We start from the raw sequence: 17,522 nt of genomic DNA, 5'->3' as shown, positions 1-17,522 counted from the left end.
TATCACACTCTACGAGGAACTAGTGTCTGGGGAGGCTAAAACCTACGTGGAACCTTTCGTGGAAGAGGATGGTATACAAGTAGGTTAGGTCATGGAAGACCTTGAAAATTATTCCAAAAAATTGGTTCTTTGTTCTCAAAATGTGTCCCCTGACCACCTTCATCTGAGTCCCGTGGGAGGCTGATTACAACGCACATTACTGAACCTCATACAGCCCTTTAAATTCAGAGTTGGATGACACTGGAGAGGAACTGGGGAATATGCATTATTAAAAATCTCCCTCAATATACTTCTTATAATCAAAGATTGCAAACAATTTTGGGAGGCAATTGGGAGCTATTGAAAGTGTTTGAGGAGAGTAATGCACACACTTAAGAGCTCTCAGAGAACTCTGGTGGTGGTATGATGAAGAATGCCATTGGGAGAGGTGGTGACTGTGAGGATGGACAGGAGAAATGTAGTTGAGAACATTAGAGATCAATGAAACAGGAGTTGGGAAATGATGATTTGGGAGATGAAGGTGATGGACTGTATCCTGGAGATGGTAGGAGCAGCAGGCTCTGAAGTCTGATGGAATTTGTTTCAAATGCCAGCTCTGCAACTTTCTGCCTAGAAAAGAATTTTCTTGGATTCAAACTCAGAATCCTAGTATGTAGCCACCACCTACACTGACTCCAAAGCAAATGTTTATGTCTCAACATCTTCCAAGGTCTACGTCTTTGCTGGTCTAATGGTTAAGAGCCTAAGTTGGACTGCCTAGTTTGAATCTCAGCAATACCGTTTGCTAGCTGAGTGCTCTTGAACAAGATACTTAACCTCTCTGTGTCACATTTTTCTCATCTATAAAATGGTATAATAATCATCTATAAAATAGTGTTATTCAGACACAAAAGGACAGATGTGCCATTCCACTTACATGAAATATTTAGAATAGGCAAATTCATAAACAGATAAAGCAGGTTAGAGGCTAAAGAGAGGGGCAAAGGGAGAGTTATTGCTTAATGGGTCCAGAGTTTCTCTTTGAGGGAGATAAAAGAGTTTTGGAAACAGATGGTGATGAAACTTGCACACCATATAAATAATGCCATTGAATTGTAAACTTAAATGGCATATTATACATGTTTTACCATGAAAAATAAGAATGAAAAAAATAAGCCAATTGACAATGAAATGAGAAAATTATGTAAATGCTTAGTGCAGTGCTTGATACATAGTGAGAGCTGAACACATGTCAGCTATGATGATGTTGTCACACCCATCTCTCAGTTTCTCCTACAGGTATACCTTATTTTATTGTGCTTCATTTTATTGCACTGTGCAGATACTGTGTTTTTTACAAATTGAAAGTTTGTGGCCACCCTTTGTTGAGCAAGTCTATTAGCACTGATATTCCAACAGTATCTGTTCACTCTGTGTCTCTGTGTCACATTTTGGTAATTCTCATGATATTTCAAACATTTTCATAATGCTATTGCATACTTAATAGACTACAGTGCAGTGTAAACCTATATATGCATTGGGAAACTGAAAAGTTCATGTGCTTGCTTTTTTTGCAGTATTTGCTTTATTGTGGTAGTCTAGAAAAGAACCCACAGTATCACCGAGGTTTGTAATGTACTGAGGTGGCTTGTGTGTTATACTGGAGGCTATGCCACCAGTGTTTCATATACCAGCAGGGTCACCTATGATGGGCAGGTTTCAGCAGAGCTTTTAGACTTAAGATTGTGGTGCATACCGTACTTGGTATGGCTCTACTAGCCATGATTTTTGTGACTCCCACCAGATTACTGGGTGGAACTATGCAAATGTTAGGTGCTTGTGGCCCACCAAGGGGATTGGATAGTTTGATAGTTATTTAAGTAAGGTACATGGAGCACTTGTGGGGTGGGACTGTGCCAATAAGGTGCATGGATCTCTAATGTGGGGACTGGTTATTTTTGTCATTCCACTGAACTTAAAATGAGCCCTCCTACAGTCCTAAGACATTTTACTATTAACAAGAAGATTGGTGTTTCAAACCCACCAGCTGTTCTGCTTAAGGAAGATAGGGCAATCTACTTCCGTAAAGATCTACCACCTTGGAAACCCAACGGGAGTCGTTATCAGTTGGAATCAACTCAATGGCAATGAGTTGGTTTGAGAGGCAGACGGGGGGATCTCATTGCTCTCAAGAGAGAAGAGCTGGAGGTGCAGTGGAGCCCATCCGTGGACCCTAGATCCCTGTACTGGACCGCCTTGGCAGAGAGATGGCAGAGATGACCAGCAGAGACTGCAGCAGCGGAATCAAGAGGCACATGACAGAGCGATGGGCTCACTGGCCATGGAGCGAGAAAGCTGAGTGCCTTTGGCAGGAGGTTTGCTGGCAGAGTGGGGTGCACCTAGGTGCACTTATTGGCAGAGCTAAAAGAGCTTTGTAACACTTAACCAAGCAGAGCAGAGGCTAGGCCAAGACGTCAAGGGCCAGAGATGTGTGCCTGAGGGTATGGCAGAGGGGAGACTGTTCTGATCCAAGAATTGTATCCTGAGAGTGTTCCTGAACCTGAATTATGTGTTACTTCCCTAATAAACCCCATAATCACGAGTATTGTCTGTAAGTTCTGTGTGGTCATTGGGATGAATCATTGAACCCAGCAGAAAAGTAGTGAGTGCTGTGGAAGGGATGGTTGGTGTCAGAACTCGTAGAAAGATTAGAAGGTGATGGCATGTCTAGTCTCATAGGATTAAGCCTTGGGCTGCTGCTGGTGATTCTGTTTTTCCCTATTGAAGCTGGAGGAGGTCAGAGGAGGATGCCACCCCATGTCTTTTTTTGCAAAGACAGACTGGGAAAAAAGACCTGTTTACGTACTTCTGACAATTATCCAATGAAAGCTATGGGTCACAAACGTATATTGTCTGCTATAGTGATGGAAATTGAGTCCCTTGAAAGGCACTCAAAGTATACAATGGCTGCAACATGGACTTGAACTTCCCAATGACTGTGAAGATGGTATACAATCAGGCAACATTTCATTCTCTTGGATATTGGGTAGCAATCAGTTGGAGCCAATTTGACAGAAACTAACAACAACAATATGATAATGATGATAGTTTGATTTTAGCGCTAGAAGTTGGCCATTAACCCAAACTCACTGCCATCAAGTTAATTCGACTCATAGAGACCCCTCCTTGGGTTTCCAAGGCGGTATCTCTATAGAAATAGATTTCCCAATCTTCCTTCCGAGAAGTGGCTGGTGGGTTTGAACCACCAGCCTTCTGGTTAGCAGTCAAGTGCCTTAGCCACTATGCCACCAGAGCTCCCAGAAGTTGACCACTAAGGACTGGGTAATGGGTACATTTGCCAGTTGTCACAAGAAAAATTGCAAGATTGCCATTCTCCTTTTTTTCAAGGCTCTGAAGAAACTGGGGAGGAACTGAGAGCAACCCCTAGAGAGAAGACTTTATGTTATTGTGGTTATGACATTTCTGGGCCTCCACTGACAGCTGCTCAGCAGCAGGAGTTGTCATTTCTAATAGCTATTAAATATGCATTCCCTAACAGCTACGACTCTGGTGTGTGAAGTTTCTGCTGCAGGTTGGGGCCTTCAGTTCAGCCCAGAAAAGCCATCTGAGGAGCCAATGTCAAAACAGAAAAGTTGGAAGCTCAGATCTTTTTAAATACAAGGCTGCTTTATAAACAACTCAGGAAAGCGTCTTAAGTAAACAAAAGACCGTCAAATAAAAGGAAAAGGAATAGTAATTTAAAAACCTGTAATACAAAATAAATAGCATGAAAATGGTGAGAAAGAAGAATGATAATAATAAAATGTAGAATAAACAATGACTTGAATAATAAGTACAATTAGAGCTGGACAGAAGAGGCACCTGAAGGAAAATGGTACAAATTACTAGGGAAGAAATATTCTTTTTACTCTATCTTGAAATCTGGCATAATGATTATTATGTTGCACAATTAATGAACTTCTATAGTGAATGATAGAGCTCTGGTGGTGTAGTGGATAAGGCCTCTGGCTCCTAACCAAAAGGCCAGCAGTTCAAACCAACCAGCTGCTCCATGGAAGGAAGATGGGGTGATCTACTTCTGTAAAGATTTATAACCTCAGAAACCCAATGGGGGTCGCTATGAGTCAGAATCGACTTGATGACAGTGTTTTGTTTTTTTTTTAATTTCTTACTGAATGACACTGTTTCATGTAGTTCCTTTACTCTGTTCCTTCTCCTCAGAATTTTCTCTACCTTCTTTGATACTCATTGGCTAACCTCATACATCCATACCTCACTGTTACATAAACTTCCTTATCTTCTACTCAGTCATATTCATAGCATTCAAAGTCTCCACCACAGCATTTTGGATGTGGAATTACATTTCCCACTTGCTTTTCACACACATTCATTAGACAAGAAGCTCTCAGAAGACGGCTTGTGGCTATCTTGCTCATTTTATTTCTGACGGTTGGTGCAATACAGACAGTCCCCAGATTACAAATGAGTTCCATTCTTAAATCTGTCTTTCAGTCAAATTTGTACATAAGTTGGAATTGTTAGGTATGGTTTGTATCTAATGCCCAACAGTCATGTTTGTCTTAGTAGATATACAGTGTATCTTCCTATGCACAAAACACATTAAAGAAACAAACACTTCCAGATACACTAAAATATCTTTAACATAATAATGTAGTAATAACAATGTTTTAATGTGCATTGCAAAATAGTACCCATTTTTATTACAAACAATTGCATGTACCTGAAAATTTTAATATAAATTTATTATGGGGATGGTTTGCCATGGATTGCATGTTAAGTCAGACATTCGTCACTTGGGGATTGCCTGTACCAGCTCATAGTTGCTGTTAGTTGTCATCCAGTCTTCTCCACTCATGGTGACTTCACATACAACAGAATGAAATGTTGCTCAGTCCTCTGCCATCTTCATGATTGTTAGTATGTTCAAGTCCATTCTTGTGGCCAATGTGTGTTTTGAGTACCTTCCAACTTAAGGGGCTCATCTTCCAGCACTGTTTTGGATAATATTCTGTTGTGATCCACAAAGGTTTCAGTGGCTAATTTTCAGAATTCGAACACCAGGCCTTTCTTAGTCTATCTTAATCTAGAAGCTCCACTGAAACCTGTCCACAATGAGTGACCTTGTTGATATTTGAAATACTGGTGAAATAGCTTCCAGCATCGTAGCCATGTGCAAGCTATCACCATATAGCAAACTGCCAGGAAGTGGGGCTCATAGTAGACATATAATAAATATTTGTGGCATCATGAATAAGTCATACCTTCTATCAACTTGGAACAAATGTGTTAGAACCATTATACAGTCCTCTGATTTTTGAGCTGTCAGGATCCCAGCCCAGTGGGGGCTGCAGAATGAATGCTTGGCCAATGTATGCTAACGGATTCTTCCATTCACTGCCAGGGTGTCTTCAGATACTTGATGCAGACTGGCAGGTTCATAAAAAGAAGGAACTGCCGCTTGCACCATGCATCTGAGGGCACGGGAGGTGTAGCATGAGGTCAAGTGAGTAAATCCGTATTCTGTCACTTGGACACATAACCAGTCACTCAGATGTGATAGGAATCTCACTTGCTAACGTGGCAAATTCTCCCCCTGGCAGGAGGGCCTTAGTTTGCTTGTTGTTGCCTGCAATAGCAGAAACTGTCAGAGCTCCAGACTTCCCATGTACAGCCGTCAGTGAAGGGACAGAGGTGAGTGAGAACTTGTGATGAGGGAGGACCTTGTGTTTAGGGCCTCTGAAGAGTTTTGATCCAGAAAGATGGGAAGTAATCCAAGACCTCAGATAGGAAATGCGCAACAGGAGACTTAGGACCAACTGTTTTCTTCTCTTCACTTGCTGACGCGATTACCTCATCCTGTCTGCTCCACCTTACTTCCTGCTAACACTTAGCTTCTTGGGCTCATACATTGTTTCAATACTACTGACAGGTTGTGAAGGACACAATGGGAGTCTTCTGCCCCTCTGCGTTATGTATCAGGGGGATAAAGATACACTAACACTCACACACACACACACACACATTCTCTCTCACACATGATCACACGTTTACACAGATACACTCATGCCCATACATCCACACTTATGTATCGGAGGGAAAGATACACTAACACTCACATACATCCACACACTCACACACACATACATTCTCTCACACATAATCACACTTATGTTCACACATATACACACACTCATGCACACACATCCACACTTTTTTTTTCCTTGTTAAATATTTGAGGTACACCTTTGATAACATGCACTAAGGAAGGCCCAGCATCTTGCTAAGAATCCATAACCTCAGCCTAATCATGAGAAAAGGAGCTCTGGTGGCATAGTGCCTAAGGCATTTGACTGCTAACCAGAAGGCTGGCAGTTCAAACCCACCAGCCACTCCTCAGAAGGAAGGTTGGGCAATCTACTTCTGTAAATATTTACCACCTTGGAAACCCAAAGGGGGTTGCTATGAGTCGGAATCAACTTGATGGCAGTGAGTTTGGCTTTTGGTTTTAAATCATGAGAAAACATCAGATGAACACAGACTGAGGGAGATACTACAAAATAACTGAACAGCACTCTTCAAAAGGGTCATGAGCATGAAAGGCAAAGAAAGACCAGAGAACTTCTATGGATTAGAGGGAGCTCTGGTAGCATAGTGGCTAACCACTTGACTGCTAACTAGAAGGCTGGCGGTTCAAACCCACCAGCCAGCCACTCCTCGGAAGGAAGATGGGGCAATCTACTTCCATAGTGATACTGCCTCAGAAACCCAAGGAGGGGTTGCTATGAGTTGGGACCAACTCGATGGCACATAACAACAACAACAACAACAATGATACACAACAACAATGTGGGATCCTGGTTTGGATCCTGGACCAGAAAAAAAAAGGCAAACTAGGAAAAAATCTGTGAACTAGTTACATTACATCAATGTTAATTACCTAATTTTAATAATTGAACTATACCAAAACCAAACTCATCACCATTGAATTGATTCTGACTCACAGTGATCCTACAGAACAAAGTAGAAGTGCCCCAGAAGGTTCCCAAGGCTAATCTTTACAGGAGCAGACTGCCATATCTTTCTTCCATGGAGCCGCCGGTGGGTATGAACTGCCAACCTTTTGGTTACCAGTCAAGTGCTTAACCACTGTGCCACCAGGGTTCCTGAACTGAACTATGGCTATATAAAATGTTAACATTAGGGAATGCTGGGTGGACTCTCTGTATGGGAGCTCTGTGTACTATTTTTGCAACATTTCTGTAAGTCTAAAATAATTTCAAAATAAGAGTTTAAAAATTGAGGGGGTTGGCTAAAATAGAATTTACCTCATTGATGAGGATAGAGAAGAATTTATTACTTTGTACAATGTCTGATACATATTTATTACTTAATAACTATTCATAGTTATTTGAAACAGGGCTTCAAACTGGTTCATTCTGGTTCAACCCCCTGCTGAGAGTTAGCACTTGTGCTCTAGATGTACTGAATCAGAAACTGCATTTTAACTAGATCCCTGGGTGAATGAGCCAATTTGAAGCAATCTGAAGTGCAAGTTAATGTATCTCAAGTAAATTATGGAATAATCATCAGACTTCCCTGTTATAGCAGGTATAGTATAATCTGTGTGCCTAGTTTTACTAGTTTATTCCTTCATCACAGAGGTTTAGCTGGAGAATTAATTTTTTTTTTTTTTTTTTTTGTCGTTAGGTGCCATTGAGTTGGTTTCAACTCATAGCAACTTTACATACAACAGAACAACACACTGCCTGGTCCCGTGCCATCTTCAGAATCATTGCCGTGCTTGAGCCCATCGTCACAGCCACTGTGTCAGTCCATCTCATTGAGGGCCTTCACCTTTTTCACTGACTCTCTACTTTACCTAGCATGATATCCTTCTCCAGGGACTGGTCCCTTCTGATGACTGATCAAAGAATGAGAGAAGTCTGGCCATTATCTCTTCTGAGCAGCAGTGTGGCTATACTTCCTTCAGGACAGATCTGTTCATTCTTCTAGCAGTCCATGTTCATTCAATATTCTTTGTCAACACCACAATTCAAATGCATCAATTCTTCTGTAGTCTTCCTTATTCATTGTCTAGCTGTCACATGCAAATGAGGCAATTGAAAATACCATGGCTTGAGCCTGGTGTACCCTAGCCTTCAAAGTGACATCTTTGGTCTTAAATACTTTAAAGAAGACTTTTGCAGAAGATTTGCCCCAATGCAATACGCTGTTTGGTTTATTAACTGCTACTTCCATAGGCATTGATTGTGGATCGGAGTAAAATGAAATCCTTGACAACTTCAATGTTTTCTCTATTTATCATGTTGCTTATTCATCCACTCATGTGGATTTTTGTCTTCTTCACGTTGAGGTATAATCCATACAAAAGGCTGCAGTCTTTGATCTTCATCATTAAGTCTTCTTTACTTTCACCAAGCAAGGTTGTATCATCTGCATACTGCAGCTTGGTTGTTAATGAGTCTTCTTCCAACTCCAATGCCACATTCTTCTTCATATTGTTCAGTTTCTCAGATTATTTGCCAGCATACAGATTGAATAGGTACGGTGAAAGGACACAACCCTGATGCACACCTTTCCTGATTTTAAACCATGCAGTATTCCCTTGTTCTATTCAAACGACTGCCTCTTGTTCTATGTATAGGCTCCTTATGAACACAAGTAAATAATTTGGAATTCCTATTCCTTGCAAATTATTGTCCATAATTTGTTTTGATCCACACAGTGGAATGTTTTTGCACAGTCATTAAAACACAGGTAAATATCTCTTAGATATTCTTTGTTTTCAGCCAAGATCCATCTGATGTTAGCAATGATATTCCTTACACCATGCCCTCTTCTGAATGTGGTTTGAATTTTGGGCAATTCCCTATTGATGTTCTGCTGTAATCATTTTTGAATTATCTTAAAATATTTTACTTGCATGCCATATTAATGATATTGTTTGATAATTTCCACTTCTGTTGAATCATCTTTCTTTGGAATGGGCACAAATATGGATCTCTTTCAGTGGGTTGGCCTGATAGCTGTCTTCCAAATTTTTTTGGCATAAACAAGTGAGCATCTCCAGCACTGCATTCATTAATTGAAACACTTCAATGGATATTCCGTCAATTCTTGGAGCCTTGTTTTTTGCCAACACCTTTAGTGCAGCTTAGACTTGTTCTTTCAATACCATTGGTTCTTGATTATATGCTATCTCCCAAAATGGTTGAATGCCAACCAATTCTTTTTGGTACAGTGACTGTATATTCCTTCCATCTTCTTTGCATGCTTTCTGTGTCATTCAATATTTTGCCCATAGAATCCTTCAATATTGTAACTTGAGGCTTAATTTTTTTCTTCACTTCTTTCAGCTTAAGAAATTCCAAGAGATGTTCTTCCCCCTTGATTTTCCAACTCCAGGTCTTTGCACATTTCATTGTAATATTTTACTTTGTCCTCTCAAGCTGGCCTTTGGAGTCTGTTCAGCCCTTTTACCTCATTACCTCTTCCATTCACTTCAGCTACTCTCTGTTTGAGACCAAGTTTCACAAGCACTCACTCACAGTTTTTTGCACTGTGGTGGCTTATGTGTGGTTATGATGCTGGAAAATATGCCACTGGTATTTCAAATACCAGCAGGGTCCCCCTGGTGGACAGATTTCAGTGGACAGACTAAGACAGACTAGGAAGAAGGGTGTGGCCACCAAAAACCTTATGAATAATAGGGAAACACTGTCTGATATAGTGGCAGAAGATGAGCCCCTCAGGTTGGAAGGCATTCAAAATATGACCAGGGAAGAGCTACTCCTTAAAGTAGAGCCAACCTTAATGACATGGATGTAGTTAGGCTTTTGGGGCCTTCATTTGCTGATGTGGCCTAACTAAAAATGAGAAGAAACAGCTGCAAACATCCATTAATAATTGGAATGTGGAATGTATATATTATGAATCTAGGAAAATTAGAAGTTGTCAAAAATGAAATGGAAAATATAAATATTGACATCCTTGGCATTAGTGAGCTAGAGTGGACTAATATTGGCCATTTTGCATCAGACAATCATATGGTCTACTATGCCAGGACTGACAAATTAAAGAGGAATGATATCACATATATCATCAAAAAGTACATTTCAAGATCCATCCTGAAGTACAATGCTGTCAGTGATAGGACAATACCCATATACCTACAAAGAAGACCAGTTAATATGACTATTATTCAAATTTGTGTACCAACCACTAAAGCCAAAGACAAAGAAATTAAGGATTTTTCCAACTTCTGCACTCTGAAATTGAGCAAACATGCAATTAAGATACATTTATAATTGCTGGTGAATGGAATATGAAAGTTTGAAACAAAGAAAATAGAGTGGTAGTTAGAAAATATGATCTTCATGATAAAAATGACAATGAAGATTGCATAATAGAACTTTCCATGACAAATGACTTGCTCATTACAAATACCTTTTTTGAACAACATAAACTATCACTATACAAGTGGACCTCACCAGATGGAATATACAGGAATTGAATTGACTACATCTGTGGAAAGAGATAATAGAGAAGCTCAGTATCATCAGTCAAAACAAGGCTGGGACCAACTGTGAAACTGACCATCATTTGCTCAATATGCAAGTTTAACTTGAAGCTGAAGAAAATTAAAATAATTCCATGCAAGCCAAAATATGACCTTGAGTATATCACACCTGAATTTAGGGACCATCTGAAGAATCGATTTTATGCATTGAACTCCAGTGACTGAGGACCAGATGAGTTGTGGAATGACATAAAGTACATCAGACATGAAGAAAGCAAAACTGATTAAAGACGACAGGAAAGGAAGACAAGACCAAAATGGATGTCAGAAGATATTCTGGAATTTGTTCTTTATTAATTTTAGAAGCCAGTATTTATGAGATGAGATGTTCAAGCCTTGGGTCTCTCTAGAAGCAAGGCTGGCTTACAAGTGCTCAGGTCCAAGTTCCAAATTCTTGAAGTGTGCTGGAAGCTGGCTTGGCTTGAATGCTCATTACAGTGAAAATATTACTCTCTCGATGGGATTAAAGGTGGCACTAATATTTACTACCACCACCTGTCAGTTGTCATATTGTGGTGGTTTGCATGTTGTAGTGATGGTGAATACATTTCAGCTAAGCTTCCAGACTAAGACAGGCAAGGAAGAAAGGCCTGGTGATGTACTGAAAATCAGCCACTGAAAACCTTATGAATCATTACAGAATACTGTCCGATTTGTTTGCTTTGGAGACTTCATCAGGAGGAATCAATTACTAGGGGAGGGTGAGGGAGATCATCAGTAAGATGAACTGGCACAACAGCGACAACAGTCCACACAATGGACTTGAACATGCTGGCAAAAGTGAGGATAATGCAGGACCAGGCAAGCAATGTTTTGTTCTGTTGTACATAGGGTTGCCATGAGTTGGGGTTGACTAAAAGACACTTTATCTAACATTTTTTATTTATAGCAATTGACTCTGGTTTTCTCTTTTCCATTTTTGGTTGTCACATTGTTCCTTTTAAAATAAATTTATCTATGTAAACACGAGTTGATTTAAAGAACTAGGTTAAGTAAACAGTAATGCTGATGATCCACGAATTCGGTAAAAATAATGAAGGTGATAGAGGGAAGATTAAAGTTTGGAAAATAGAGGCTTAGATAAGGGGACAGTTAGTGTTGTTAGCAAGACGCCCTGGTGGCACAATGGTAACATGCTCAGCTACTAACTGAAAAGTTGGCAGTGTAAACCTACCCAGTGGCTCGGCAGGAGAAAGACCTGGCCATCTGCTTTCATAAAGATGACAGCTTAGGAAATCCCATAGAGCAGTTCTACTCTCACACAGGGGTCAGATGAGTTGAAATTGACTGGATATCTAACAATAACAGTGTTGTTAGCAGTGAAGTAGCATAAGGTGTATCCATTTCAAAAATACTAAGGGAGAGGCATCATTAGGGTAAAAAGGTCAAGATGTATGCCTAATACTGTTAAGGCAACTTGGCCAAGAGTAAACGAGGAAGCAAGGGGAAAGCAATTATATTCTTTAAATGCTTCAATTTGTGTCCTCTGCACGCATCATCAGCTAAATTAAAATATACAACAAGTCAAAGCCCAATAGCAGGAACTGCTCCTGAGCATGGAGGAGTAACTACCCTTAACAGCCACTCAATATTTGTTTCACAAGAATCAATTACATACCACAGCTAATGCATGCTGGGAGTGTGCGCCCAGCCACAGTTCAGGTGGTGAATGCAAAACACACATCCAGAGTCCTTTTAAGCAGCTAAATGCACACCCCATTACAGATCCATAATGCAGAATGGGCAGTCGTCTGCAAATGGATTGAGAGCAAAGAGTTCTTAAATGGCCAGGGTACTTAGGTCTGAAAGGCCAGTCCCTGGATGTGCAGTCAGAGCACATATGGTTTTTAGGATTAATAATACATCGATGTGTGTCAGTGTTAATATACATTTACAGCTCACAGCCCGTGCAGTTGAGTGTTCAGCCCATTTGCAGCCACATATAAAAGGACTACTCTGTCTTTCCTCTCATTAATGCCTTCACTCCCAGGAAAATTAGATTATTCAAGAAAGGCCATTTGAATGAAACTGAGGTTTTCCTTTCTTTAAAGCCCTCAGTAGGAAAAGTACTCAGCCTTGGGGAGCCCTGTGTCATCCTGCTTGCTCCATCAGCCCACGCAGAGCCTGAGCGAGGTGCCCGGTTTTAAGAGCTCCAGGCTCCAGTTTTTCACTTTGATGATGTGTCTGTATGCCATTGGCTGGAAGATGTTAAGGCTTAAAAAAAAGCCACGTGAATTTTTCAGTGGCTTCTTCCTCCTTTTGTATCCTACAAGCTCACCGAAATATTCACTTTATTGTGTGATACAAAGTTTTTTTGTAGGTGGTATCATTTAGGATTTAGTCTCATGCTATACTTCCACCCAGAACTTCAAATCCAAAAGAGCTTCATTCTCTTATCAGTTAGTATTATGGATTGAATTGTGTTCCAATATGCTAAAGTCCTAACCTCTGGTAGCTGTGAATGTTACCTTGTTTGGAAATAGGGTCTTTGGAGATGTTATCAATTAGGTTAACATAAGGTCACACTGGAGTAGGGTAGGTTCTAATCCTACATGAGTGGTGTCTGTATAAAACAGCAGAAGAGACACAGACAGAGAGAGGAAGGACGCCAAGTGATGCTGTGACTGCAAGCCAAAGGACACCTGGAGCTACCCAGCAGCTAGGATTTCGAAGGCACGGAACAGTTTCTCTCTCAGAGCTCTCAGAAGGATTCAACTTGGCCAATACTCTGATTTGGATTTCTAGCTTCCAGAACTGTGATACAATAAGTGTCTGTTCTGATAAGCCATCAATTTGTGCTATTTTATTGGAAAAGCCCTAGGAGAGTAAGACAGTTAGCATTCATAAGTTTGGGAATCTCAAATCTTTGTAATATTTAAAATATTGGAAACATATATATTTTTCTGAGCCATTTGTAGTGAGGTTGGGAAAAAGAAGTGGGTCTATTTAGCATTTACAGAGCAGCTTTATTAATAACTGCCTCCTCTCAGAATATTACGGCAGGCAGGTCTTTTAATGAAAACCAAACCAAACCCACTGCCATTGAGTCAATTCCAAGTCAGAGCAACCCTATAGGACAGAGTGGAACTGCCCATAGGTTTTCCAAGGCTATAAATCTTTATGGAAGCAGACTGCCTCATCTTTCTCCTGCAGAGCTGCTGGTAGATTCAAAGGGCTGATCTTTTGGTTAGCAGCTGATTGTCTCAATCACTGCAGCGCTGGAACACAATTTTTTTTTTTTTTTAAGATGAAGCATAGATTAAAAATAACAAAAAGAGTTCTCACCCTTTGAGGGCTGTCAATGTGCCTGGTGCCCTCTAAGAGCTCTACGTGTGTTATCTCATGCCATCTTCACATTGAACTTATGAAGAACATTCCCACTCTCTGGACGAGAAAACTGAGGTTCATAAATGTTAAATCACTTCCTCAAGGTGACAGAAGGACTAGATGGCAGAGCTGGGATTGGAACCGAGGATCATCTGACTCCAGAGCAAGGGCTCACAACTTCCTCATCTCTGTTTTCCAGACTGTTATGCAAGCTATTAGTGGGTGGGGATTCAATGTGGTGAGTCATAACAAGCATTTTTTTTTGAAAAGAAATAGAATAAAAAAGGAAAGAAATATGTAGTAAAGGCAAGTATTATTTTGTGAAAGTTTTGTCTCAATTTTATATTTGTATATATCTAGATACACACATTATGTGTGTGTATGTGTGTATGTATTTGTATGTGTATTGAGTCAAAAATGCATAAAAGTCACACTGAAGGCCCCTTGCAAGCTAGATGTGCAACCTCTTAGTTCCCTGTACTTGTGAGAATCATTTTCTTTCTTATATTACCTTTCCCCCAACAATCCCAGGGCCCCAGCCACACTGTGCAAAGCAGTGTAGATAAATTAATAATACAATTTAAAATCGATTCCACTAAGATAAATAGTACTTCCTAGATTAAGAGAGTAGCTGGCCAGAATGAATGAAATTTACTAACCCTGAGATGCTTAATCTTCCATTACATGGAAGCTAATGATTATAAGAAAGGAGTGATGGTAATTCACTTCTGCTTTTACAGGAAATCCAGTCATCTCATTTTTAGCAAATCTTTCTTCTCAGTACACCTTGGTGCCAAGGATAACAGCCCTGCTCCTATAGGTACATTGGCCAATTGTCATATAGCAAAGCTTAATCTTTGCAAAGGGTTAGGCCTTCTAGTATGCATGGGCTTACAGGACATCCAGGTGGAATGTGCTGCTGGGAAGGCTACTCTAATGCCCCCAGTTTTCCCCCTCTGAGAAACCTATGTTCTGGTTTCCAATGATAGCCGGAAAGTAGTGGCAAATACCTTTAGCACAGTCTGCTCCTAGGAATCCTGGGAAACAGTGACACAGCCCAGAGACACACTCGCCATTCCCATGACAGTTACGTGGACAGTCCTGCACCGAATCTGGAAAACAGAGAAACTCAGTGACTTCTCTGACTGCTAGAGAAGTAATTTAACAATTAACAATTCACCATTTTTATTGACCAGTGGTAATAACCTCAGATGCCTACAGGGAACATAAGTGAGTGATGTAAGACAATAGGGAGTAGTGGAGCCTAGGACAAATTGGACAATGTGTGGATGTAGCCACTAATCTATACCTGACTAATTCAAGCAGGAATGCAAGACTAGTATTGCTGCAACTTTTGCTTTTTCTAAAGAAGCCACACTGAAAGAAGTCTGAATTTAAAAACTGTGAAGTTTCCCATGTTTGAATGTTGAAAAAATTTTAAGCACTGTCAGCCCCTTAGAAATCATCCCACAATTTAAGATTTGGTTTGACATGTGGGGTATCATCAGTCTTTTGCCTCATTTATAGAGGGTGATTCTTCAAAATGACAGTGGGTGTTCCTAGCCTCAAATTTGTAGAGTAATAATATTACCTACTTTAAGGAATTGTAATAAAAGAAAAATCCTAGATATTTCATATAAGTATACAGAGACTAAAGCATATTTGTGTTACCAGGGGTAGGTGGGAGAGAGGGAGAAAGGAGGAATCAATGTGTAGGGGACACTGAGCTTCTGTTAAGGGCGATGGTATAATTTGGGATGGGTAATCATGGTGGTTGAACAACATGATGAACATAATTAATGTCACTGAACTGTATATGTGAAGATTGTTCACATGTCAAACATTTTCTTACATACATATTTACCATAAAAGAAAAAGAAAAAGAAAAATCCAAATACACAAGATTGATTAAAATAGGTATGATTTTAGGGTTCATTAGGAGTAGGTTTTGGGCTATAAAGAAGTCCTTTTATACCTAACTTTTAAGAATCTTATATTTCATGAAAATCAATTAGTTCATATTTGTTCTAACCTATATAGCAATCTTATTTCATTTGGGATAAGGAATCATGTTATGTTGACATACTTCTGCCCAGAACTGTACATATTCTTTTAAAATTATCATATTATCATCATCCCATCATCACCATCATCTTTGTTTTTGCCTTAAATAAAAATAAACACAGTTAAGTCCTTGACTATTAGCTAAAAGGTTGGCAGTTCAAACCTACCCACAGGCACCTTGGAAGAAAGGCTTGGTGATCTACTTCTGAAAAACCAGCCATTGGAAACCCTGTGACACACACAGGGTCACCATGAGTCAGAATTGACTTCATGGAAACTAACAATAACAAGGGACTTCCAGATACCCATCCTATGCAACAGAATGGAACAAAGCTCAAAGCACTGTCGTGGAGTTGGATCTGACTCATAGTGACCCCTTTTAGGTTTCCGAGGCAATATCATTATGGAAGTAGGTTGCCCAACTTCCTTCTGAGGAATGGCTGGGGAGTTTGAACCACCAAGATTCTGGTTAGCAGTCAAATGCCTTAGGCACTGCTGAAAAGGAAAATGCAAGCCATCATGTCCAGAATGTGACATTACCCAACTCATGGGGAACTGGGAACATTGACTTAGTGATGCTGTATGAAAACTATGAAGTCTAATTGTTCCTAATGGAGTCACCTGAGAGTGGTAAAGCATGTTTTCCCTTTAAACTAAATTTCCCATTTACTGCCATTCTGGACTGAAAAACCAAGCCATGACATTTTGCTTTCTTTCTACAGTGTTTCCCTTCACAGTGCTCTTTTTCCAAACCCAGGTTGGAGTTAGTTTCTCACACTCTGACAAGAACACAACATATATATTTACTTTTACAAGATCAGGTAAAGGATTATAAACTCCACCAAATCAAATTCTTTAATGTTTAACTATTAACATTTCCAGCTGAAACTCCAGGAAGGTGGGTCTACCAAGGTTGGCTGAAATGCATCCAAGTGGCTACCTATTTGTGTCATTTTATCATCATTCATTCACACAAAAAGCATTAGTTGAACCATATGAAATTCTTGTTTTTTATGCAAGTTAAAATCCAGCAATTTCATATGGTGTTGGGAGACAATTCTCCATAGGTCTTTCATGTTTCTGCACATAGCTGTGATGTTGGCTCTATCTTTTCAAGGGTATAAATGGGATTTCATTCTGAGATCCATGAGAGCGAATGGAATGTCTTAAACAGAGGGATGCCATTCCTCTACGTACATTTTAAGAAGTCACTCCTATCCTGAGGTAGAGATTGCTGCTCACTGAGCATCTAGGTTTTGGGATGGTTTGGTGGAAAATTACATTTCTGAGGCCAAGCCTCCCTTTTTTTAAAACCATACATCTCTAGAGGCAAAGCAGTGAAGGTCCATGGGCTTCCTTGCCACTACAACTCCATGGAAAAGGGCTGAGGTCTTTGCATATGCTCTTCACTTGGATGGAAAGTTTCCCTGATTTTTACCTAAGGTATTTATCCTTATGTCTCAGCTTAGAAAATATTTAACTTCTGGTGTCTTCTTCCTCACTTCCTCCA

The 17,522-nt window shown here is 40.0% G+C and overlaps 1 protein-coding gene across 1 annotated transcript in view; it reads right to left on the bottom strand.

Annotated features, from left to right (window-relative positions):
- The window catches only part of TENM2 (teneurin transmembrane protein 2), a 1,334,042-nt gene that overhangs the window by 197,036 nt on the left and 1,119,484 nt on the right, over nt 1-17,522 (bottom strand). Inside the window, exon 9 of the mRNA XM_042780802.1 lies at nt 14,959-15,060. Coding sequence (XP_042636736.1) covers nt 14,959-15,060 — 102 coding nt within the window. The remainder of the gene's footprint in view (nt 1-14,958; nt 15,061-17,522) is intronic.

Source organism: Orycteropus afer, unplaced genomic scaffold (assembly GCF_000298275.1).
Source record: "Orycteropus afer afer isolate SDZICR_OR568_19922 unplaced genomic scaffold, OryAfe1.0 scaffold00062, whole genome shotgun sequence".
Classification (NCBI taxonomy): Eukaryota; Metazoa; Chordata; class Mammalia; order Tubulidentata; family Orycteropodidae; genus Orycteropus; species Orycteropus afer.
This window is presented reverse-complemented; position numbering and strand designations above follow the sequence as displayed.